The sequence below is a fragment of the Octodon degus genome, unplaced genomic scaffold, assembly GCF_000260255.1.
Source record: "Octodon degus isolate 3935 unplaced genomic scaffold, OctDeg1.0 scaffold00011, whole genome shotgun sequence".
Classification (NCBI taxonomy): Eukaryota; Metazoa; Chordata; class Mammalia; order Rodentia; family Octodontidae; genus Octodon; species Octodon degus.
The window spans coordinates 85177-109862 of record NW_004524587.1 but is presented as its reverse complement, the minus strand read 5'-3'; the positions used below and the strand labels follow the sequence as shown (position 1 = coordinate 109862).

At 51.6% G+C, this 24686-nt stretch overlaps 1 protein-coding gene across 1 annotated transcript in view; it reads left to right on the top strand.

The window, feature by feature from the left end:
* LOC101587236 (1-phosphatidylinositol 4,5-bisphosphate phosphodiesterase gamma-2) overlaps window positions 1-24686 on the top strand; it is a 129634-nt gene that overhangs the window by 40815 nt on the left and 64133 nt on the right. The window contains exons 3-7 of the mRNA XM_004625757.3: window positions 9514-9657; window positions 12226-12319; window positions 12918-12965; window positions 19801-19885; window positions 21149-21232. Coding sequence (XP_004625814.1) covers window positions 9514-9657; window positions 12226-12319; window positions 12918-12965; window positions 19801-19885; window positions 21149-21232 — 455 coding nt within the window. The remainder of the gene's footprint in view (window positions 1-9513; window positions 9658-12225; window positions 12320-12917; window positions 12966-19800; window positions 19886-21148; window positions 21233-24686) is intronic.

The window sequence follows — 24686 nt, the reverse complement described above, 5'->3', positions numbered from 1 at the left end:
CATCTCCCTTCTCCCTTCTCCTTCTCCAGATCTACAACTCCTAGGACAGTGTATATTTTACAGATTCTTGCAGGTGTATCTTTAGAAGGTATGATTTAAAAATACAGCGTATGTTTCGAAAGTATTTTAATGAAATACACATTACCATTAATCCCTCCCACAATCCTCCCCGGCTTTGAATATTTACCCCATTTTCTGGCTACTTCCTGAAGTCTTCTTTCGTGAATGTCTTTTGTGGCTACCTTAGTGTCCTAAATCAGTTCAAAATGTGTACAGCAATTTCTATCAAATAAAAACATCGCAGAGCGTCCTCGCCTGCCTCGTTCACTGGGTCTGGCGGCACACAGCATCTGCCCTTCTCCAGGGCCAAAACGATCCCGAAAGGGAAACATTTCCAGACGATGCTGGACCTGGAGGCAGCTAACAGCCGCACAATTGGAGGCACTGATGAGAGGACCTGCAGAGCTGTCTCGGGGAGTGACAAGAATGACCGGCTCAGTGGGCCAGAAGCGAGGGGCATGATTTGGGGGGGGAATCAATGGCAGCATGTTTCTTAGTGTAATAGATTTTTGAAATTTAAATATTCACTGTAGTTTTCACTCTCATCTGTGATTTATAATATCTGAAATTCTCAGGGAAGCCTACATTTGACAGAGTTCTTGGGGGTGTATCTGCCTAGAGGTGTATGTCATTGCTCCATTTTACAGATGGGGAAATGGAGGATCAGGTAGGGTAAAGTAGCCACCCTGGGTGTGGGGGGCAGAGCTGGGAAAGGAAGAGTCAGGTGTTAGATGCTTGCACAGCTGGGTGCTCCCCCACCCCCTCCACGCAGCCTCGGGAAGCCCCTTTCCAGCTCTGCAGGCTGCTGGGTGTCTGGCCTGGTAGCCAGCTTCAGGCCAGGGGCTGCAAGGTGTGAATGAAGCTGACGCGCTGTGCGGAGCTTTGATAGCTATTGTGGCTGCCAGCAGCAGCAGCAGCCCAGGTCGTCTTATTTAAAGCAAAACCACTGGTGCGGTGGGGTTGGGGGTGGCTTGAAGGGGTGAGAGGTAGAACCAAACCGTCTTCGTCCTTGCAATTGGACAAAGAGCAGCCTTGCCCAAGAGCCCGAGTTGCTGTGGGGCTTCGGCTTCATGTTTGGTTTGTGTAGCAACTCCACAGAACCACCGCTGTGCAGGAGGAGGGAGGCGTGCACCTGGGTGTTTTTGGACTCCAGCTCCCTGAGGTGCTGGCCTCCCTTCCCGGCTGAGGCACATTCTCTAAGCTGAGCCCAGACTCTGTCCAGCCTGGCAGAGAAGACTTGTGCCATGCTTGGAGGAGCCTACTGGGCCCTGTGCCTGTCATGTGTCTGGGCACCACTCTGGGCAGCTCTACCCCCCTCCTAGGTCCGAGCCTCTGGCCGGTGTCTGTCACCTTTCCTGGATCTCTTGTATTCTTTGTGGCGCTGTAACTGTCCAATGGTGGAGTGGCTGAGTTGGCCAGGAGTGCAGGGTCCCCCACTCGAATATGTCCTGATCTTCCCTGAAGCTGTGTCGGCAGGCTTTTGGGAGGCAGAGCTGAGAAGGCCTCACATGGAAAGTGGGCCCAGGACCTTGGTGTCCGGGATGAAGGTGCCCTGGTGGGGGAAGATGATGGCGCTAAGATGGGGGCCTTGACGGTGGAAATGATGTTGTGGAAGTGCCCACCCTGGCATGAGAGTGAGTTTGGAGGTTGGGGGGCAGGCAGGAAGGGGCAGGGTGGCCAGCTCCCTGCGATGCTGGGAAGGGGCGGGGCTTGTGGCTCTGCTATCTCACTTCTTCAAGCAGGAAACTCCACCACAGGGCCCCACCGCACAAGGGGGCTTGGTGACCATAGCCAGCTTTGGAAATAAGGTCAGTGGTTCTGACGCCTGTGTGCCCTTGGCAGAGGTCACAGCCTGTGCAGGACACCTCATGACCACCTGTTGTCTGTCATTCTGTCCACTATGACATGTGCTGTTAGCAAACTATTGTACATGCCTGTACACGTGTACTGGACTGGTGTTATAGCTGGGTGTGGGTGCAAGCCTGTAATTCCAGCACTCTGGGAGGCTGAGGCAGGAGGATCTCAAGTTTAAGCCCAGCCTGAGCAACTTCACATTGGGAGAAGGCTGGAGATGTAGTTCAGTATGAAGACCCTGGGTTCATACCCCAGGAAGCCTACACATGAACAAAACTCAGTATTTCTCCTTAGAGGAATTGAATTTGGTCCTGAAAACATGTCGAGGAGCAGCTGTTTTGCGGGTAGCCGTATATTTCATCATACAGAGTGGACACAGATGCTGATGGGCTGCTGACCAAGCTGCATGCCCACCTGGTGTCCTTGGCAGTGTGTGACACTCTTTAACCCCTGATGCAGTCCCCTCATTACTATTATCAGGTATCATTATGCAAGGATTCAGAGCATCTACAGCAATAAGTGCCTGACGTTCGCGCTGGGGCTGTACGTCCTGTCTCGCTGGAATCAGGTGGCGCTGATTCGAACTCCATCTCCTGCCGGTGTGGAGACCTGGTGGTGCTGGCATGACTGTCTGTAAAAATGGGCGCCCCAGTGGCTGCAGAAAAGCCAACCCCGTTAAGAGGTTTTGTGTGCTACGCACAAACCAGCCGCCCTTCTGTATAAAATACTTTAAAGAAATTCACAAATATAAATAAATTTCATTTAACAAGAGAAAGAAATGTGTTGAACTATTGTAATAATTTTAAAAATTACTATGAATGGTATTACTATTTATGTATGGGAAGTAATTGTTCAGATTCAAGCAACTAACTAGATCTAGTCCATTTATAAACTTTGTGTTAGTATTATTATAAAAAGCCGGGTAAAAGTGCTGTCTGAGCCACAGTGGCACGTGTCACCTGATGGGACCATCATGCATGGACCCCTCGGGGCTCAGACTGGACGGAATGGTGTTTTATTTTTTATTTTTTTATAATTTTATTGAGAATCAAATAGCAGTGAGATAGTTTCAAAACCAATTAGTAGGACAGTTTTAATAATTAATACATTTCATGTTGTTGTCTTCTTAGTGGTATTCATAGTACAAGATGCAGACATGATATCCTGGCCACAAACACTATTAATACAAATCTTTCTATTCATTGAATTAAGAGAAAGTAGCTGTATATCTCTCCTATTTTGAGTATACAGATACAAAATGGTCCTTCATTTGTATACCCTTTTTTGTTTACTTTTGTCAGAGATGTGTATCCGATTGTCATTTAAATATTGTAGGTACGTGAATTCAACAAAATATTGCAATATAGTCCAGTAGTCCATAATAGTAGTGGGTTATCCATAGGACTGGCAATATCAGAAGTTGCTGACTTGAGCCTTTTACAGCTCCGCATATTAATATGGCTTTCCTTTTTATACTTTGTTTTTATACTTTTCTGCTGGATGGTTAAGACCAAGATAGAGCAAGACCTATATAACAAGAAATGTAGCTTTTGTATCTGACAAGGTCAGTCAAATCCCCTCAGGATTTACCCTGAATGGACAGAATGTATTAACTGATCACAGAACATGTTTGCAAGAAGTGTGATGGCGGCCGTACTTTTCAGTAATTATGTTTAGTAATATTTCAGTAATGTGTATGCTCAGTAATAATTATGAAGTCATTTTATTCTATCCTCCAACTACTTTGTCTTGTAGTGGAAATAACAATGAAATTATCTGTTAAAAATATTCGAGCTGTTTCAGTTAGACCCTGTCTCAGTTAGGCCGGGCTTGTCAGAAGCATACACGAGGACTCCAAAGGGATTTGACAGGTGGCTGAGCCACCAGGCATAGGCTCGGTGACTTCACCATCGGGAGCACTGGGCACGCGCCTCTTCTGTTGCAGACTGATGCACACCTTCCCTGTTCCGCATTGCTGCCTGGCCTGAGCTCCTGGAGCAGGTCTGAGATCTGAAGTATACTTTGCGGTAAAAACTTTCCAAGTGATAGTAGGTGTTCAGCCAGTGAGATCCAACAGTGTGGGACATGTGTATACAGTATTGCTTGCACACGTATGCACAGATGTGTGGGCTTACACATGAGTGTGATGTGATAAAAATAAATTTAAAAGTTGCCGCAGTGAAAGGAATACTGCCATGAATCCTCTTCAAAATACCTCCTCTTGCTTCAAGCACCTTTATTCCATCACTCTTGTCAATTTCTGAAGCCTTTTTGGAGCCCTCTTTCCTGAGCATCTTTAGTTGTGCTGTCAGGGCTGCTTCTGTGTCCTGAATTGATTCAGAATTTTCGTTTTTCCTCATCTTTTGACTTTGGGGAAGAGCCAGAAGGTGTACAGTGTCAGGTCCAGTGAATGAGGTGGACGAGAACCTGGTAACGTGTTTATAATCTTCCTTTCTTTTGGATGGCATTTGCTAGTGGCACTGACCATAGTTTTGATCACACTTCATAAAGACACTCACAAAAGAGGACTTCCAGAACTGCCTCGGAAAGTGGCCAGAGCAATGGGATAAGCGTGCCTGAAGTGAGGAGCAGGGCTTCTTTTTTTTTTTTTTTAAAGTTTCAAAAATTTATTGATTCAATAGTGCTGATCACAGAAAAAAGATTCCTGATTAAGTATATTCTACCATCTGGGCAATACAATCAATTAAATCTTGATCGGTAGATCTTGAATCAGTTAAAACTTGATTCAGTGTTGTCTTGATCATGATTAAAAAAGGACATCATCATGTGACCTCCCAGAGGGTACATGTGCAGCTGCACCTGCACAGCTCCTTACAGTCCTAGCCTGGCCCTCCTCCAGTGTCACCTCTGGGAGTTGTACCTGATGTTAGTACCTGTCTTCATCCAAATCCACTGAGGAATGGGGCGATTCTGCTTTTGCTTCTTGGCCAGGAATCGTTTGATTCTGAAAGTCTTGTGCGAAAGACATGGTGAGGGTAGGAGGCGAGTGTGTGCACTCGATGGCAGACTGATGTAGAAGAGCAGGAGCAGGATTTGGAGGGAGATTAATGACAATGTGTCTTTTACTGTAATAAGTTTTTAAAATTTAAACCTTCACCATATTTTCTGAGCACACAGCCTACGTTCCGTTTTTCTATTTACATAAATCAGTGTAGAGTGTTTTCTGTGAGCGCATGAGGATCCATCTGCTCTAGTTTCACGACAGATAAAAATTCAGATGCTGTTGTCTTTTATGACTTGTGTCTAGCTTCATAAAACGACGTTACTGTTTATGAAGGTGTGGGTGACGATGCACAGATTTCTACATCCTGGTTAGTAGAAACCGCCAGCTCTCTGAATTGGCAGACAGGTGGCCCCGAACACAGCTGGGCAGATGCAGTCCACACAGAAGCACCAGGTGTGAGCACCTCTAGCACCCCTGGTGCTCACGTGGGAAGTGGAGGCACTGCTGAGAGCCGGAAGACGTGAGATGAGCCCGGGCGAGCAGGACCCAGAGTCCTCCAGCCTCAGTGCCAGCCACGCCATTTCTCAGGACTTGGGTGGCTCTGGGAGGATGTGAGTGGGCAGCCCTGATGCCAGCTGTGAGTCAGAACGATGCTTGGATTAACGGGGGTGGGAGGAAAGGAAGTAGTGGGCTCCCCTGTTTCCTCCCAACTCTGCACCCCATGGGTGGCAGGGTCATCATCCACCAGGATGCACCCATCTGCTGCAGGATCCGAACTGGGCATGTCATACAGGAGCAGGGCTACCTGGGCTGTGCTGATGAACACAGGACCCGCCACAGCTGGTGTTCCTGGCTCCTTGGGGCTCTGCCATGGGGGCGGGCTGGACAGGTAACCCTTGGTGCCTCTGCCCCTCAGCTCTGCACAGCCAAGGGCCTGGGGAGTGGTGGTCACAACCAGGAGGGGCTTGGTGACGGTCCCACAGCTGCCTTCTCATCCCAGGAGCCCCAGCCACACTGCTCAGCCACTCAGGGTCTGGCGGTCCCCCCCTGCCCATGAGCCAGGGCTGCACAGCACCCAGCGCGAGGGGCACATGCCACCATACCTGTGACCCTTTGCTGTTCCTGCATCCCAAGGGTGAGGTTGAGAGGTAACTGGTTTCTGCACAGGACAGACCCCAGAAAATTGAGAACAGGTGTCCAGACGTGCTTTTGTACGTGAATGTCCACAGCAGCATTACTCACCAAAGCCACGTCCATCACGGACAGGAAGTGGTGAATAGAATGTGGCATGTGCACACAACGGAAGACGGCTCCTCTGTGACAGGCAATGAGGCAGCAACCATGCTCTAGGGTGGATGAGTCTTGCAAGCATCATGCTAAATAAAAGACTCCAGATCCGAAGGTGTGCTGTATTTGATTGCATTTATATGAAGTGTCCCAAACAGATCTATAGCGACTGCGGATAGGCTCGTGGTTGCTATGGGCCACTGTGGAGATGAGGGGGGTGGGATAGGCAATGATAGCTGCGGGGCTCACGTTTCCTGTTGTCTGATAACATTCACTGTGGTCAAGCTCCAAGGTTGTGCTTGCTGTGGAGCAGCCCCCAGGGACTGCTGATGGGGAGGGCGAGAGGCTGGCCACCGTAGCCTGCAGCCCTTCGGGACCATGGCCTCGAAGAGTTCTCTCTGTCATCACTTGGAACTGGAGTCCCTGCCTCTGGCTCAGCTCCTAGAGAACCGCTGTACAATGTAGCATTCTGAGCATTAGCAGGTGCCTAGCCTGTAGCAAGTGCTCTGTATGAGTTTGTCTTTGTTAGCCTTTATGTTCATCCTGAAGGATGAGAATCCTGGGTCTGCAGGACCCTTGAGGGCTACTGCTGAGAAGTATGATGAACAGCTAGCCCTAGCCCACGTCCACGGATAAGAGGACTCAGTACTGCAGGACTGTGAGAGGTTGGTTCTTCCTGGCTGGGTCTGTAGATTTAACACAGTCCCAATGAAATCCTAATTGAAACCCCATTGGTCTTCTCAACACAGCGCCAAGTGCCTCACCTCTAGAAAGTGCAAGCCCGGAGGTTTCCTTCTGCGCCCTCTCTTTCCTTGCTATTCTCTCACCATATCTGCCCTGGATTTGTATGAGCTGAGTGTCATCTGATTCCCCGTCAAAGGTGACACTTTACCTGAGACAGCTTTAGATCCCACAGGCTGAGGACTCAACCCCCCAAAGCTGCCCACACTTCCCAAGCCCCAGGTTGTGACCTGAGCTTCTCAGTGACCACCACAAGCTGGGGTTCCCTTGATCCCCTTCCTAGGTTCAGTTGGTTTGCAAGAGTGGCTCAGAGAACCCAGAGGAACTATCACTCACCGCTCGCTTATTGTAGAGATATTCCAGAGGCTGATTGTACGTAAGATACATGACCTTGGAGAGTCTAAGGACTTTAGGAGTTGTGCACCAGGGAGTGGGGAAACTCAATCTATAGTAATTCTTAATCACAGAATCTCAGCAAGTCATTTTGTGTATATTGACCAATTCTAAAATTTACACGGAAAGGCTGTAAGTCCAGAGTAGCAAATACAGTACTGAAGAAGGACAGAGTGAAAGGAACACATTACCCAGAGTTACAGTAATCAAGACACTGGCGTTGGCAAAAGAACAGACAGCTGGACCAGTGATGAGGCAGCCCAGGTGTCACTGGCTGATCTTTGACCACGGAGCAAGGACAGCTCAGTGGCGAAGGGCGGTGTGCTCAGAGGTGTGGGGGGCAAGCCCACACTCATCTGAGGGCTGGCTGGGAAGTGATGGAGGTGGCTGGTTGAGCACAGGCCTGGCCTCAAGGGGTGCGGGCGGTGCCAGTGTGAGATGCTGGGCACAGGTCCTCGGGGTTGTCTGCATCTGGAGGGGCTGTTGTGGGTCTGGTTGCTTTCTTTCCTTGGTTGTTCTGCATCTGTGTGTGTGTGTGTGTGTGTGTGTGTGTGTGTGTGTATGTGTGCGTATATGTGTGTGTGTATGTGTATGGGTGTGGTCCTTCATCCTCATAATTATGGGATGGCTTTGGAGGGCTTGCTGCCGAGCAGTGGCATGAGGGAGGAGACTTCAGCAGGCAGTGGAAGGTGTAACAGCAGTTTGGCTGAGGGGCTGACTCAGGAAATGGAAAGGTGTGAAGGCTTCCTGAGCGGTTTTGGAAGCAGCACCCATAGTGCTGAGCACTTGCTGGGGGACAGGGCGGCAGCACGAGAAGTGTCAGGATTTTATTGTAATTCTACAGCAAGGATAAAAGCTCCCTGTGTCCTTCTTAGAAACCTGTGGTGGGGGAAGAATCATTAGACTAGATAGAAAAAGCAGCTGGGTTGCTAGTGCCTGCTGGACCTGGCCTGGCCGTCAGCTGGCTGGGGAGTGTACCGGCCCCTGGAGCTGCCCACAGCACCTGGGCCTGCAGCTTAAGAGGAGAAGTTAGTCGTACCTTAAAGGAGCTGTGTGGTTGTCTGGCACCGATGCAAATTGCATGGTGAAGGGCATGGCAGAGGAAATCCGCTCATCTCATGGCAGCCAGGAAGGAGCTCCTAATTCTGCAATTGTGGCACGGGTCAGGGGCTGGGAGAGCTGCTTTCTGCTCTCCGAGGCAGCAGCTGAAGTGGTTCACCTGGGACCGAGGGTCCGTTGCCAAGGTGATGCCACTCGCTGCCAGCTGTTGCCCGGGGGGGCCTTGCCTGTCCTTGCGAGGACCCTCCAGCTGGCTCCTGGGGCTCCTCACAGCCTGGCAGTCCCAGAGTGGCCTACTTTAGGTGGGAGCTTGCCTGAGTGCAAGAAGGGAAGCTGCCAACCTCCTGAGGGTTGGGGCCGGGACTGTCCCAGCTTCGCCACACCACATTGCCACAATTTCTGAGTTACAGCCGATGACAGGGAAAGCCTGGATTCCAGGGCCAGTGATAACATGAGACGTAAATACCAGAAGCTGTAGCCTTTTAAGGGCCACCAGTGTAAGTGTCCACGCTGTCCATTACCTGTCGGCCTGTGCTCTCTGGAGTTCCCGTGATCTCTCTACATTCTGGCTCCTGCCCCAACCTTTTTAAAAAATAGTATTCAGTGCTTTCTTTTTCCTTTTCCCCTTGAATTTTTTGTTTTTCTTTGTGGTACCAGTGATTGTACTCAGGACCTTGAGCTTGCCAGGCAGGCACTTATTCTACTGAGCTATCTCTCCGGCCCTCCCTTTGAACTGAACTAAAGAACACTTTAGCGTTTAAGACTTGGGGAAAAGATCAGCACGGCCTGGACAGTGGACATTAAATGTGTGTGTTGTTCAGAGCGGCAGCTGTCTGTTGTCTCGGCAGAGCATCCCATGTCTCCCTCGCCTTGGAGTTCCGTTGCCATAGCACGTGTCCTAGCTTAATGCTTCGTTCATCTTGGGGAGGGGCAAGAGAAACCCCAAGACGGCCTACTCCAGGGGCTCGTGGGCTGGTGGCAAGGGCCTGGCCTGGCCGTTGGGCCTTTGTCCTCCTGCAGGAGGGGGAGACCCGAGCTAGGCCGGGGATCCAGGCACAGAGATGCCTTGGTCTCCTGGGGCAGAGGAGCTGATGCTGCACCCTGGGGTGCAGTGAGCACTGGCTTCTCACTGGCTCGTGTTTATTTCCTTTTAGTGGACATCATGGAAATCAAGGAGATTCGCCCAGGGAAGAGCTCCAAGGACTTCGAGCGCGCAAAAACTGTCCGCCACAAGGAAGACTGCTGCTTCACCATCTTTTATGGCACCCACTTCGTCCTCAGCACACTCAGTTTGGCAAGTGGGTGCACGTTTGTCTGCTCTTCTTCCGCTCTGAGCAGAAGTTTCCTTCTGCAGAAGTTCTCTGGTAGCAGCTGCTCATAGCTGCCCACTCACTAGCATGCATTCGGGGGCCTCACGGTTTTGAATCCCAGGCCTGCTGTCCTCGGGCGAGCTGTGTGACCTTGCTGAGCTGCTCAGCTGGGAAATGGGGAGAGCAATCACGCCCACGTCGCTGTGGGGCTGGGAGGGGTGCTGTCTGCCTGGCTCGCGTTGAGAGTTGACGAGATGGTAACAAGCGTGCTCAGTACAGGCCAGGCCCCACTGGGCATAAAGATGGCCCCTCCCTCCTCCAGCAGATGTTGCCTAGCCGATGTGAGCCTGAGCCAGAGCTCTCCTGGGATCTCATGGGTGCAGGCAGGTGCGCACGCAGGCATGTGTGGCCCCAGTGACATGCATGCGCTTTCTAGCTGTCCCTGTGGATCCATCAAAGAGCAGCAGAACTGCCTGGGAGGCCAGAATGGGAGAGGAGAGCAGCCCAGGGAGTTGCTCAGGGCGGAAGCGGTGCTGCTTTCAGGCCACCTCTCATGGCTGGGTTGACAGTGTCTGTCCAGGCTGGCCCAATGGGAGAAGCTGAATCATAAACTACGCAGGAAGGCAGGCCAAGAGGACGTGGAAGCTGAGCACACAGAGACATCTAATGAGGGCTCTGACAGATCTTACTGATTTGTCCTTCTTTCATCAAGCATCTCTTTATCAAGCTGGGGTGGAGCCCAGGGCCTCACACCTGCTAGGCAAGAGCTCCATCACTGAGCAGCACCCAAGCCCATCTGTTAAGCACACTTTCTCTGCTAGGTTGTGGACTGTAGTGGAGAAGAAGAGATCCTGTTGCTCTCCTTACAGAGTTCACAGCTGTGGCAGGAAATTAGGCTGCGATCAGTGCTGCAGTGCACGCATAGTGCAGGAGGGATCCAGATGCCAGATGCCAGGGAGGGCTCTGCAAGGGCCTGGCTTATCTTAAACTGGGTTTTGAGGCATCCATAGGAGTTGGAAGGAGAGTAAGAGGGCAGTCCAGGGGAGGCATGGCCTGAGCATGAGCCCAGAGGGAAGCAGCAAGCTGGCAGTGGGTGACGGTGAAGAAAAGGCTAGCTCTTGGTGGGGGGCAGGTGGCAGAGGTGGGGTGGGGTGGGGGCCTATGACTGTGACCCGGAGCAGCTCTGGCCATGCAGCCCCTCCTGCAGGCTGAGTACTGGCTGTTGCTGTTGAAGGAGAGCACAGGAGCCTCAGGCTGGGGCTGGGGTGTGAGCTCGGTGTCCGGCCCGCTCTGGGGTCCTTTTAGAGCTCTGAGCTCCAGGCCTGGTTTCAGATCCCAGCTTCTCCCTCACTGCCCAGGCCCACCTGAGCCTCAGTTTCCTCCTCCATGTGGGGCAGTGGGGAGCGCAGCAGCAGACTGCAGGCATTCACGGCGTTAGCAGCGAGGTATCCGGCGACAGCATGCGGGCAGAGGCTGGCTGGACGGACCTACAAGACTGGCCCACGTGACTGTCTTCCTCCTCTCTGAGGCTGTGCTCCCCCCGCCCTCGTGTCATTTCTTCCAGCAGTGGTGTCACTTCCCTCCCCCTTCCCTGGCCCCCACTGGACCCAGTGCTCACTTAGGGTCACTTGGGATTGTGGGGGCAGATATCTTGGGGGCCCCGGGACCCACCTCCTCCTCATGGCCCTGCCTCCTGATAGCACACTCAGCCTTGAAGTCACCCACAGACTAATCCCCAGAAGAGTACAGCACCTCCGTGGCCGGTCATCCTCAGAAAGCCTCTCCTCTGACACGAGAGACTTTGGGGGTCGTGTCAGAGGTGAACCATGACACCTGCCAACCTGTTATAGTAGACTCTGACCTCTGGATTTGTGGCAGTGTGTTATGACCACAGAGGACACTAAGTCCAGGGGTGCCCGAGCTCACACCCCAGCAGGAATTTTCCTGCTCTCCCCTCTGACTTTTCTTCCTTGTGGAGGCATAGATATTGGGAGCCCCCAGGGATTATTCTCCTGGACAGCTGGAGCTGAGGAGCCTGCTTGAGTCCAGTCCAGGTCCTGGCTTTCCTGCTCATGGATCAGTGTGCCGCCCTGCTGGCCACAGGGGACTTCGGTCTAAAGTCCCATGTTGGCGCCAACTCAGGTTGCTTTGCTGCTATGACAGAAGGCCCCAGCCTGGGTGGCTCCAACAGCAGACATTCAGTTTTTTACAGTTTTGGAGGCTGAAGTCTGAGAACATCGAGCTGGGGTGGTGTGGTTTTGGTGAAATCCCGTTCAGGGCTTCTGGACAGGGGTCCCCCCATGTATTCATGCAGCCTTCTCAGTGTGAACACGGGTGGAGAGGGAGTGGGGGTCTCTCTCCTTGAGAAGGGCACTGATCCCTTTGTGGGGGCCCCACCCTCAAGACCTTACGTGAAACTTCACCTCCCAAGGCTGCGTCTCCAAAAGCTGTGCCATCGGAGTTAGGGCTTCTGCCTGTGGATTCAGTCCTTAAAGATCACTTAGATCTTCCCAGCCTGACATTAACATAGTGCTTGCCTTCCCATCCCCTCTCTAGCTGACTCCAGAGAGGATGCAATTAGGTGGCTCTCAGGCCTGAAAATCTTGTACCAAGAAGCAAGGAGCGCGTCGACGCCCACCATCATTGAGAGGTACCGGGCTCTGCCTGCCTGGCTGCATCCTAGCTCCTTGAGTCTCCCCGAGGTCTCTGCATGCAGTGGTGCCTAATAGCAGCTTTGGGCATGGCACAGTGACTGTGTCTGGTGCCAGTTTGTATCCTGGCTCTCGGGCGATGCTGCCTGGGAGCTGAGTTGGAAACAGCCCTTGGTGCTGTGCCAGGGAATGGGGTCAGTGAGTGGCAGTCAGAGTCAGGGCCTGGCCCTGCAGCCTGTCGCCTCCTCCCTCCTGGCCTACCTGCTCAGTGCCGAGGGATTTGGTGGGACTCCGGGGTGAATCACTCTTCCCAGAAACCAGAGCCTCCACTTGGCATCATTTCTCCTTGCCAGCTTTTTGGGATTAATGACTGTTATCAGAGGGGACTGTCACGGGGACCCAGTGTTTGCTTGTGGGAGGGACCTCCTAGGCTCAGTCAGGGGTCTCCAACCACAGGGACCGGCACCACGTGGTGGCCTTGGGGGGAAGGTGGCAGAACCTTTTGTCTCTTGTCCTCAGTCTGTAGAGCTCCCTGAGACCTATGTTATTTCCTAACTTGATTTTTCTCTCTCCTTTTGGTCTCTAATTTCTTTTCAGTTGGCTGCGAAAGCAGATTTACTCAGTAGATCAAACCAGAAGAAACAGGTAAGAGTTATTCACGTTTTTGCTGTTGTTGGTACCCTTGAGGTTCCGTTCATTGGCTAAAGTTGCAGGGGTCCGGCGCATGCTCTGTGGCCGGCAGGTCCTGAGGTCACAGGTGACCTATGCAGCACCAGCTGCCGTGCTGGAGACCCGGCTCCGCAGGGACACAGGCCCTGTGTGCGTGGGGCCTGCTCCAGCAGAAAAGGAGAATCCAGCTGCAGAGCTGATGTCTCTGCTGCTGGTCCCTTGGGCCTTGGTACAGATGTGTGAGGACCTTCCATGTCCCAGGGACACAGGACATGTGATTGCTGTGGTGCCACACTTCATGGCAAGGGAGAATGACTGTGAAGGAGTGAACTGAGCTAAATGGCAGTGGTGGAAGGGCTGGGCAGAAGTGGATGGTGATATGTGACACATCGTGTTGTCCCTTGTTCACTACCTTGTGAAGTAGTTCCCATAGAGCATGTGCAACACTATGTCTGGCCTTCTTTCCCTCCCTCCCCTCCCCTCCCTGCCCCTTCTCCTCCCCCTCCCATTCCCCTTCCCTCTTTCCTCCCTCCTCCCTCCCTTTTCTCTCCCTCCTCCCTCTTTCCTCCTCCTCCTCTTCCTCCTCTTCCTCCTCTTCCTCTTCCTCCTCAGTCCTGGCGACTGAACCAGGGACTTTGCACTGAGCCACATCCTCAGCCCTTTAGATTTTTTGAGACAGAATTTCATTAAATTGAAACTTTTAATTTGCCCAGGAGGGGCTTGAACCTGCAGTCCTCCTGTCTTAGTCTCCCAGAGTGCTGGGATTACAGGCGTGCACCACCGCATCTGGCCGTTTTCTTTAACAGATAGGAGGTTTGGGTTCTCCCTTAGGTGAGAGAACACAGCGTAGTCCTTGAAGTAATTTCCTTACTGACGTGCACAGAGGGTCCCCGTGCCGGGTTGCTGTGAGCCATGCTACCGTGAGACGCTCGGAGGCTGCCTTTGCGCAGCCTTGTGCAGAGATGTTGTAGGCCAGGGCAGTGGCATGTGGGGCCTGGTGCCGAGTGTGTCCTGTGCAGGTGGCATGATGACCTCTGTGGACATCCTTGTGTCATGACGGCACTGCTCTCCAGCCTCGGCTGCTGATAGCTGGGTGGATGAAACGGCAGGTGATGGCCGTTTCTCTCTGGGTCAGGCTGGCCATCCTGTCCTCCATTTCTCTCCTCTTTGGAGGTCACGGTCCTGTCATTACTATAGGGAGGTGCAGACAGTATCATTTACGGAGCCCTTTGCCTGCCATGCACCGGCTGAGCACCTCGCAGTACCATCTTAACATCATGGTTGACATTCCAGAGTTCTTTTCCTCTTGTCTGTCCTTAGTCTAGGTGTGTCCTTGTCATCCCCTTTCCTTCCTGCAAGTCTTTCCGTCCCTAAGGAGACTTCATGTGTGGCGGTGTCGCCCACCCCTTGTTGGCCTCAGGCTTGGGTGTGGCCCCTGCCTGGGCGAAGTTAACTCTGGGGTGCTTCAGCACCCACCGTGCCTCTCCTCTCCCCTAGTGTGCCCTGTGTTCCTGGCATATGGTCCCTGGCTGCCCTCTGGTGTCAGGAGGTGGCTCAGAGCGGTCCTCGGGCTGCAGGGTCTGTCCACGCTGCCTCCATGTGCCTAGGCCTGTGACTTCGCAGCAGTACTTTCCTTCTTTGTGGCCTACGTGGTTCACCCTGGAAGACAGGCACAGGGTGACAGAGGAGCTGTACTGGCCATGGCTGTGTCCACAGTGGTGGCACCAGGGCGTTAACTTGGCTCTGCTGTGTAGGAACACACGGTGGCCTTCTCATACAGGGCGGACCCCTTAAGTCCTGCGTAGGGCACCTTCCTGTCGGCTGTCCTTGGGCCTCACAGGGAGGACACCCCATCCTGGATGCGGTCCTGGCCAGCTGTGTGCTCTGTCCCCGTGTCCCCTCCCTCCTAGTGCCCCCGCTCTACTGCTCCATCTACACATGGAAAATCCCATGTCTTCCCAGAGAGGGTTTTTCAAAAGGAGCTTTGACTGAGGTGCTTGCAAACGAGTGACGGACGTCAGCCCCGCCAGTTCCTTCCCTTCCTGTCACCCACAGCAGGTTGACTAATGGTGTTTCCTGAGGGAAACCTGGGGGCTGGAGGCAGAGGCGGGAGGGCTGTCTCCGGGGAAGCAGGTGCCCCGCTGGCCCAGTGTGTGGCCGAGTCCCGGGGCCCTTCTCAGGTTCTCCCCGGGCAGAAAAGTGGCAGCTCACGTTGGTGGAGAGCTCGCTTGCAGCAGCCCCGCACCAAGCCCGACATGTCCCGACGCTGCAGGCCCACTGCAGTGCCCATTTTCTAAGTGCGCCCAGCGAGGCCCAGCAGAGTTTAGTCATTCATTTAAAGCCAGGGTTTTAGGCTCATTATCGAGGCTTGACTTATTTAGTTTTCAAATTAAACTTTGCTTTTGAAAGCCAGGGATACCTGTATGTCAGGAGAAAATTAAAAAGGAACAGGGACTTAGGCCTATATTGCTAGAGAAGCACAAAGCACAGAGTTGATGCAAATATATTTTATTTTGCCAAGACTGATTTCTTAATTTTTAAAGACATGGGAGAAAAGATCACCTTTTATTTTGTTTTTGCCAAATGTATTTCCAAAGGTTAAAATACAAAGAAAATGAGGGAAATGCAGAGATCTCAGCTTTCTCACACTCACAACATCGTAATGAGTTCAAAGATTTCATGGAAAAATGACAGGGAGATGGCTTGGTGGAATAAGCGCTTCCCTGGCAAGCGCAAGGGCCTGAGTTCAATCCCTGGTTCTGCAAAAAAAAAAAGAAGAGGAACAAAGATTTCACGGTAAAATATGTACAGCGGACGCTAACCGGAGCGTGGTGCTCAGTACTGTGGAAGTGAGCGCACGCACATTGTGCAGTCGCCCAGCACCGCGTATCTCCAGAGCCAGCTCACGGTCCAGAAAGCAGCCCCGCGCCCCTTCGCATTAGAAGCCGCCCCTCTCTGTCTTCCTGAATTCAATTATTTTAGGTACCTCATGTCAGCAGGAGAAAACCTTCACACTGAGGGCGAGGTCCCCAAGTTCATCCCCGCTGTGGCGTGTGTTAGGACTCCCGGCTTTCTGTGAGCTCGGCATCGTGGGCATCTAGAACGTTGCGTTTATCCATCCAGCCTCGACCGACACCCAGACGGCTTCCTCCTTTCGGCTGTGTGAATAACTCAGCTGCAGACACAGTGGCGCAGATGTCTGTTCAGTTCCCTGTGGAGCTGCTCGCGTTCGTGGGTTCTTAGTGTCCCCAGGGTCTGCTGGGCTGCATCTTTCTTCAGCACCACTAAAGTCTCTAAAGTCACTATGGTGGCTTCTGATGCATTGCCAATGGGCCAGGGGATCTTGCTCAGTTCAGATGGAAATCACGAATTGGCTGAGTGTAGCTCTACCCGCATTAATATCTGTGGGCTTTGAATGCCACTGACTGTCAGCTTTCGTGTCGGTGACCCTCCTTGGCTCTCAGGACCTGCAGCTGCGGGCCTTGGGGACTTCTGGGTGGCTCTCAGGAATTCTCCATTGTTCTCTGCTGCTAGCCACCTTCAGGGTCACTGGCGCCAGCTGCCCACACACTGTGGACTTTTGCGTTACCTGCTCTTTTGTGCAGCTCAGCACTGTGTCTCAAGATAAAAATCACAAACGCGCCATCTGGAATAGGCTTCATGAGTGCTTATGCTGCAGCATCTGGGGAATGGCTCTGGGGCGAACCTGCTGAGGGTACAAAGAGGTTGCTTATGCAGGAAAGGTAGGCCCACGCATGTGCAGGGTCAGCCATGGGCTCGCAGGTAGGGGAGGCTCCCCTCGCAGACAGCGAGAGAGGGTGGGCTCTTGGGAAAGGTCCATGATGGAGGCTTTTGGTGCACCTGATGTGGCTGCGCTAGCTGCAGGGCTCTTGGGGCCTCTGTGGGAGGGAAATTGAAATGCTGCTTAGGGAGCTTGGCCCTTCTCTCCTGCCACCCAGGCGTGTAGTACTGAATTTGCACAAGAGAACACACTCATGCGAGGAGGGTGTGGGCAGGGCCTCGCAGTGGGAGCCAGGTGTGGGTCCATTTATGTCCTTGAATGCAAATAGTTTTCATGTGGTTCATGGCTGAGGCTCCAGAGCAATAGAGTCACCTGTTGTGCGGGGTGGTCACAGCTCTGGGGATTCCTCATCCTGGATGTGTCCTTGGCCATGGGAATCAGAAAGAAAACATTTACTAGGAAGCCAGGGTGGACCCTCTCTTGGGCTTCCTAGAGAGCAATTTTGAAACCCAAGCGTGTGTCCAAGCCTCTCGGAGGGTGTGTTAAAACACAGGGTGCAGGCTCCATCTTCTTAGTGTCTGATGTGATGGTGCTGGGCTGGGGCTGAAGAATTGGCATTTTGAAGAATTGGCATTTTAATGAATCTCTGAGTGATAGAGCTGCTGCTGCTGCTGTTGGTGCAGGAACTCCTTAGAGAATCAGGACTCTGCAGCTAACCTGTCTGGCACTGACCACATGTGGCTAAACTGTGTTAGTGAAAATTAAGTAAAATTCACCAATCCGTTCTTTGGTGACAGTAGCCTTGTGTGGCCAGGGAACAGCATGGCTGTAGGACCTTTCCATCATGTCGGCAGTGCTAAGGCTCGAGCCTCAGGTCGGACACTAGCTAGTCTTGTGAATTGGGACAAACGATGTCATTTTCCTGTTTCTTAGTTTCATCCTCTGTAAGAGAGAGATAAGAGTCCTTACCTCATACCCAGGGTTGGTTGTGAGAATTCAGAGAGTTAATACAAAAATGTATATGGACAGTACCACCTGGTTTGTAGTAAACATTCAACACTAAAATGTTTGTTGTTGGCATTAATAGAAAAAGCAGGGGTGGGGGGTGGGGGGTGGAAGGGTTTGCCTCCTGTCAGGGTGGCAGGTTAAGTTTCAGGGCCATTTTGTCCTTGGAGACCCGAGGGTATAGCCCTGCACTGGGGGAGGCAGGGAGCATCTTGCAGGTCAAGGGCTCTGATGTTCAGGAGGCCACCAGAACTAGGATGCAGGAGGTGGGACCCTGGGCCGGCCAGCGTCTACCTAGTCTTCTCCAGGAAGAGCTGCTGCCTGGTACCCAGATGTTTTTTTTGAAGGTGACAGCAAAGGCCAGGATGACGGTGTTGGGGACACTGGGCCATTTTCTGCTCTTCCCTGGAGCAGCTTTCTTCTTGATCACGCCTCTCTCTAGTTTGCCAGCTGCTTGGCTATGGGCAGAGCCCCCTGGACCTCATGCCCGTGACCATCCTACCATCTCATTTCTCTGTGTGTGCCATACCCTGGGGCAGCCAGCAGAGCAGCCGTGGGCTGGAGTCTGGGCCTGGCATGGACAAGGCTCCTGGCTGTCTGTACTCCAACTTGCTCAGGGAGAAGTGGAAATAGTGATGGCTGGTCTCATGAGATTTTTAAGCCAAAGAGGTATGTGAAAAGCTCCTAGAACAAAGCTCCTGTGCCTGACGGGCACCAGAGGGCTTCAGCTGTGGTTATAGTTATCTTATTACTGTTCCTGTTCCCTTTTCCTGGGAGCCACATTTTCCCTCTTATGCTGAATTTGGGAGCAGCCCTTCTGGCTGGATGGCCGTTTTGGTCCCAACCCAGCTCTGTTGCTGCCTACAGGCTGCATGCCATGACCTACGTGTCCTGAACCTGGGGGCCATGACATGCACTGTGAGGGGGGGATGTGAGCACGGGACACGTGGCACATAGCCGGGGCTGGCTGCTGCTGCTCCTTTCCTGTCTCTCTCTGGTGACCTCTGTGCATCCCTGATACCTGACACTGTTCTGCCTTTGCTGGATGTTCTGCAGGGCCTGTTCCACGGCCAGTCGCAGTTGTGAGGGTGTCCCCTTGTCCCTGGTTGGTGTGGATTCTTTGCCATGTGTAGGATGGAAATCAAACCTGGGTTGGCTCTCGAGCCTGCTGGTGATGTCAGTGTCGTCTTCTTTCTCTGGGCCTGTGAAGGGGAGGGTCCCTGCACAGGCTCCTGAGATGTCACCCGTTAGCTGGAGGCTCTCGCTCAAGGACTCGTGAGCCAGCAAAGTGCAGTTCGTTCAGTGCGAACTGCTTGGAACTTTGGGTGCCCGGGGTTATGAGCTGTTTTAGCATAAGTGCCAGCCAGTCTTGGGGCATCTTTACAGTCACAGAACGCAGTGGCTTCCAACAATTTCCACTGTCATCTGTTATCCTCTAGTGGCTAACTGCTTTCCGTATGACTGGCTTGGCTATTGGCTACTTTTGGTGCCAGGGGCTTGGGTGTTAGCAGCTCTTAGTGTACCAGCTTGGCCTGCTCTACTTGAGATAGAAATCAGGAATATATAGGGACATCCAGAGGAGGCCTTGTTAGGAGTTAAGCTACAGCATAGGAATAGCCCATGGGTAAGCTGCTGAGGGAAACGGGGCATGGCTTGGATAGGGCAAGACTTCTGTGAGCTCGTGGGGCTGGAAGGAGCCCCTTGTGGGTCTAGCTGGGCAGGGGTGCGGAGGCTGAAATTAGTGCAGGGACTCCACAGAAGGTGTGGCCTGGGAGGGCTCGGGGCCAAAGCACACCATGGCCTGCAAATGCTCCTGGAGTTGCTGTGGGGTGTCTGATGTGGCTGGGTGAGCCATGGGTGTACGGGCAACTCTTGGGGGGCCCTGGACCCTCCGTCCTGTCTCACCCTCCACCTGAGTGTTTGATCTTGGTTGGTGCTCAGCGGACAGCCGTGAGCCAGGTGCTTTTCTGGAGGGACCCTGAAGCGGATGCCGATGGCACAGGCTGGCACCTTGTACTACGGAAGCCCTCGACTGATGGAGGTGGCGCTTTTTCTCTTTTACAGCATCAGCCTCCGAGAGTTGAAGGCCATCTTACCCCTGGTCAACTTCAAAGTGAGCAGTGCCAAGTTCCTCAAAGATAAGTTCGTGGTAAGTTTTGTGGCTCAGCCTGGGCTCTTTATGATCTCAGGGCTACTTAGCAGCTGTCCCTGGAACCCAGGAAGTTCCTTGGAGCTCCATGGGTTGGTGCATGTGGCTCCTCTGTGTCTAGAGTATGTCTGTCCCTTCCCTGGCAAGGTCCTGTCTATGTGAGGACCGTGTGTCCAGTCCTTGAAAAGCGTGCAGTCCTGCGTTTGCTGGGCCATTTGACTTGGAAGTTTACACGCAGACCTGTCCCCCGCCCCTTCCCTCAGTCTTCCTTCTTCCTAAAAGCACGAGCGCATGCGCACATGTGTCTTTTGCAAAACGTGATGAAAGATGCGTTCTGTAGGGCACCAGGGCGCAGGTGCTGTGTGTGCAAGCCCTGCTAGAGCGCCCGTGAGGCTCGGCTCTCCCCTTCCCCTCCTCCTCTAGCTGCCTGTCTTCCCCCATGTCACCCTAGAGCAGGACAGGGAAGCACGCCAGGAGCAGTGGATGCAGGGGGGTAGATGGGCCTTTTCTGGAGGGTGCAGGGGTGGATGGCGGTAAGGAGTGAGCACACTCCGCACGGATACTGATGCTTATCAGAGAAGGAGCCCCTGTGTCTGCACAGCGCTCTGGCCGCTGCTGGAGAAGGTCGTTTCTTGCTGTATTCTTGAGCTCCTGAGTGAGCTGGTCCATTTCACTGCCGGCCAGGCCATCCTTTGCCACCCCAAGCCTTCCATGCTAATTCCCATAGGAAAGGGATGGGCGGAATTTAAGAAGAGGCAGATGTGACAAGCGTTTCCATTGATCGCCATGTAATGGGAATATTGTTCTTTACCAAGCGTTTCTGCAGCTTGGCACTTGTGGATATTAATTTGTTTGGTTTCGAGAAAGCCCTAACAGGGTAGCAATGGTCATCTCACTTTACAGATGAAGAAACTGAGGGTCCACTTGCATAAGGCAACTGGCTCTAGCTGAGCTCTGGCTGCTGATTCAGTCAGGTGTTGTTTTTTTTTTTTTAAATTTTGCTTTAAAAAATAATTCTTAAGTACATTCCTTATAAATATGTTTGGATATAGAAATCTGAAGACAGTGTCTCCTTCCCAGGAGAGGAGATGTCCATTATGACTTGGAAGTGAGGATTTCTCCCTTTTGGGGCTCATGGGTGGGGGGTCCCTTTTGGTTTCCCAGACAGGTTAGGCAACTTGTGGAGCCATGAGCTGGAGGCATTCTCACGGTGGACTTCCAACATCATGTGGTCTTTTTAAAAAAATATATATATATTTACAGGAGATTGGCGCACATAAAGATGAGCTCAGCTTTGAACAGTTTCATCTCTTCTATAAAAAACTTATGTTTGAGCAGCAAAAACTGGTAAGAGGATTCTTGGATGAACGATCCAGTGATGTGTTTCCCCCTATTGCAGAGTCTGGTGTGTGTCTGAGAAACCTCAAGGAGTATGCAGTCTCCTTCAGTCAGAGAAGCTGGAGATGGGATGCCAGGAACACAGCGTTGCCATTTATTAGTGGGGCGAAATGTTTTAACTGTGGTGGAGCTGGGGAAGTGTGGGGGAAGGGACTGGCCTCTCCCACATGGAATGGGAAGGCCCGAGGTTCGGCCAGATCTTAATCTGAATCTATGAAAGTAAAACGATGCTACCAACTCGTTGTTATGTCACCCTGGAAGGAAATGTAGCACATTATTCCTACTAGTCACCTCCAAATTGAGAGATTTGGTGTTTTTGCTTTTTATAATTTACATGTATTTATGTTATTCTTTGATTAACAGGGTAGACTGTTTTGAAATTAAGGTGTACATGCATTCAGATAGGAAGGTGGGTTTCAGGCTGGCCCAAGATGTTTCTGTATTCCACTCTGTACTTTATATTATATCTTATACTCAAAAGCAGTTGAGTTTGTGGGAGAGTTGGGGACCTTTTTTGCAGGGCTGGGAAACTTCTTATGGGAAGAATACAGCCATATCCAAGGCTGCCGCCTACTGGTCAGAATGTAACATTGCGCCTGCATTTGGCTATCCTTGGCTGGTCCAGTGGTTTAAATATTTTCAGAATTAACATCCTACATTTAAAACTTGAGAGATTGTATATTAAAGTCAAGACCTTTAGCTTCTATTGAAAAACCCCTGAAATATGTCTAGAAATGGGCTGCTATTCCCTGAAGTCGAGTAGATAGACGTGCACGCTCTTGGTAGCCCCAGCTTTGGCCAGTTGGCGCTGTGTGCGACTGGGCAAGAGCTCGAGTGGGCAGTGATCACGTCCAGGGCTCTAGGGGCTAACGCGGCAGCCTCCGCATCTGCCTCCTTTGCTTTAGTAGTTTCGAGCTTGAATTGCAAAGCCCCAACGTGTATATCTAGTTTCCGGCCAACTTGACATCCTCCTTGCTCCTGCGAGGTCAGCGCCCCTCCCCTAACTCCCGAGATCCCTGTTGGCAATGGGCAGGAAGCATTAGTCTCCGGGTGGGGTGGGGTGAGGGCAGCAGTTCATGGTGGCAGAAGATGGCAAAATTAACGCCTGAACCTTGGCAGTGTCCTTCTGCTCCCTTCACACTCTATTCAGGCTGCTGGGATTAGGCGGCACCTGTCTGGTTGGGGACTGATCGGCAGTCACCCAGCCTCAACCCCAGCACCGTAATTCCAGTGTTTCACAATGAATCGGTCACAAATTACAGATTCAGGGCTCGGGAAATAGCTTGGCCGTCTAAGCACCTGCCTGGCAAGTGCAAGTGCCGGGGTTTGACCCCCAGTACTGCATGCTGTGCCAGCCCTAGAACCCCAGGGCCCGAAACTGGGTATGAGGGCACATGCCTATAATCCCAGTGTTGGGGAAGCTGAGACAGGAGGATCACTGAATGTGAGCTGTGTAGGCAGACCTTGTACCAAATTAAATAAGGAAATAAATAAATTTTAAAAACCAAAGCATAGATTCTGAAGAAGCCCCGTGACTGCATGCCAGCTGTGCAGGAGACAGGCCGTGACGCAAGCTGCAGCGGAGTTGCCTGTGCAGACTCGTAAAGCTCAGACCAGGTCTTTTTCTTTATTAAGTTGACCGGTACATTTTATTTATTTATTTATGTTTGTGGTACTGGGAATCGAACTCAGGACCTTCTGCTTGCCAGGCAGATGCTTATGCCACTGAGCTATCTCCCCAGCCCTCGACCAATACATTTTAGGTGTGCATAGTGATTACATTCACTAATAGGGAATTCGTACCTATACATGATGTGACTTGATTCTTTTTTCCCTATTCCTCTCCCTATTTACAAAAGCCTTGTTTCCATTTTATCCTTTCCCTTTTCCCTTCCATCCTTCCCCCTCCCTAGTTCCCCTTCCCATTTGGACAGTTTCTTCCTGCTTCCCAATATCTACTAGGCATTTTGGGCCGTGTCTACACTTTCAGAAGCGGTGCAGCATTTATCAACGTGTGTCCACTTTATGCCACTTAAGAGCATGGTCTGAAGGTGCCTCCACTTACCTCGGAACGTTTCCAGCTTAGCCTTCTTGCTCGCACAGGACTCCCTTGTATTGTTATTATTGTCTTTACTCCATTGTATTAAAAGGACAGTGTATCTTCTTTATCCGGTCATCAGCTGATGGGCATTTGGCCTGTTCCAAGATTGAGCTATTACAAACTGTAATAAACAGGGCTATGCACTGTGGTATGATGCTTTTGATTGTTTTGGGGAGATACCCAGAAGGGGGACAGCTGGGTCCAATGGGACCTCTAGTCCTAATTTTTTGAGGAGTCACCGCGCTGATTTCCACAGTGGTTGCACCAGTCCATACTCCCAACAGCAGTGGAGAAGAAACACTTCTCCCCTCACAGCCTCACCGCATTTGTTATTAGTTGATTCTTTTTCTTATTTATTTATTTATTTTTTATATTTTAGTACAAGGTCTACACTGTCTCACTACACAGATCGGACTTGCAGTGATCCTTCCTATTTTTCAGCCTCCCAAGCCCTGGGATTACAGGCACATGCCCAGTCTCAATCGCCAGCTCAGTGTGCCCTGGGGGTGGGGCCGGCACTGCATGCTGGGGACCGAACTCCCAGCCCCTGTGTCTGCCTAAGCAGGCTCTTTAATCCGCTATCTGGCTGGCCCATAGTTGATTTCTTGATACTAGCCATTCTTTCTGGCATAAGATAGGATCTCACTGTTATTTTAATTTGCATTTCTAGAATGACCAATGACGTTGAATATTTTAAAATATGTTTGCCATTTACATTTCTACATCTGAGAAGTGTCCATCTCAGATGCCCATTTCTGGATCGGCTCTTCAAACTTTGGGGAATATTTTTGAGTTCTTTATATATCATAGATAGTAGTCCTTTGAGGAGAAGCTGGAAATTTTTTTCACACACTGTGGGTTGTCAGACCCAGATCTTGGGAGTGGGCTTGTCCTCCTTAGTAGCTACACGGCTTCCATTTAGAGGTTGGCAGGTCTTCCTGTGGCCAACCACCTCCCTACGCTGCAACTGTCAAGCTTCATAGTTTCTAAAAGACAAGCAGCAGCAGGAAGAGAAAAGTAATTTGTGGTGTTCTGCACTGGTGATGGGCACAGGTCTCGTCGGCTTGTGACAGTGTCATTAGTGCTGGTGACTGCCAACACTTCCTTAGGTGGGCTGTATGCTTAGGCACTGTGCTAAGCATTCTCTAAATGTTTAACTTAGCGAACTCTAAAAAAGATACTGGGATTGTTCCCATTTTACGGATGAGAAACTGAGGCTCAGAGGTCACTTGCTGAGGTCACACCAGCAGGAAGCTGCAGAGCTAGGACATAAGGTGTCCTGCCCAACTTTTTTTTTTTTTT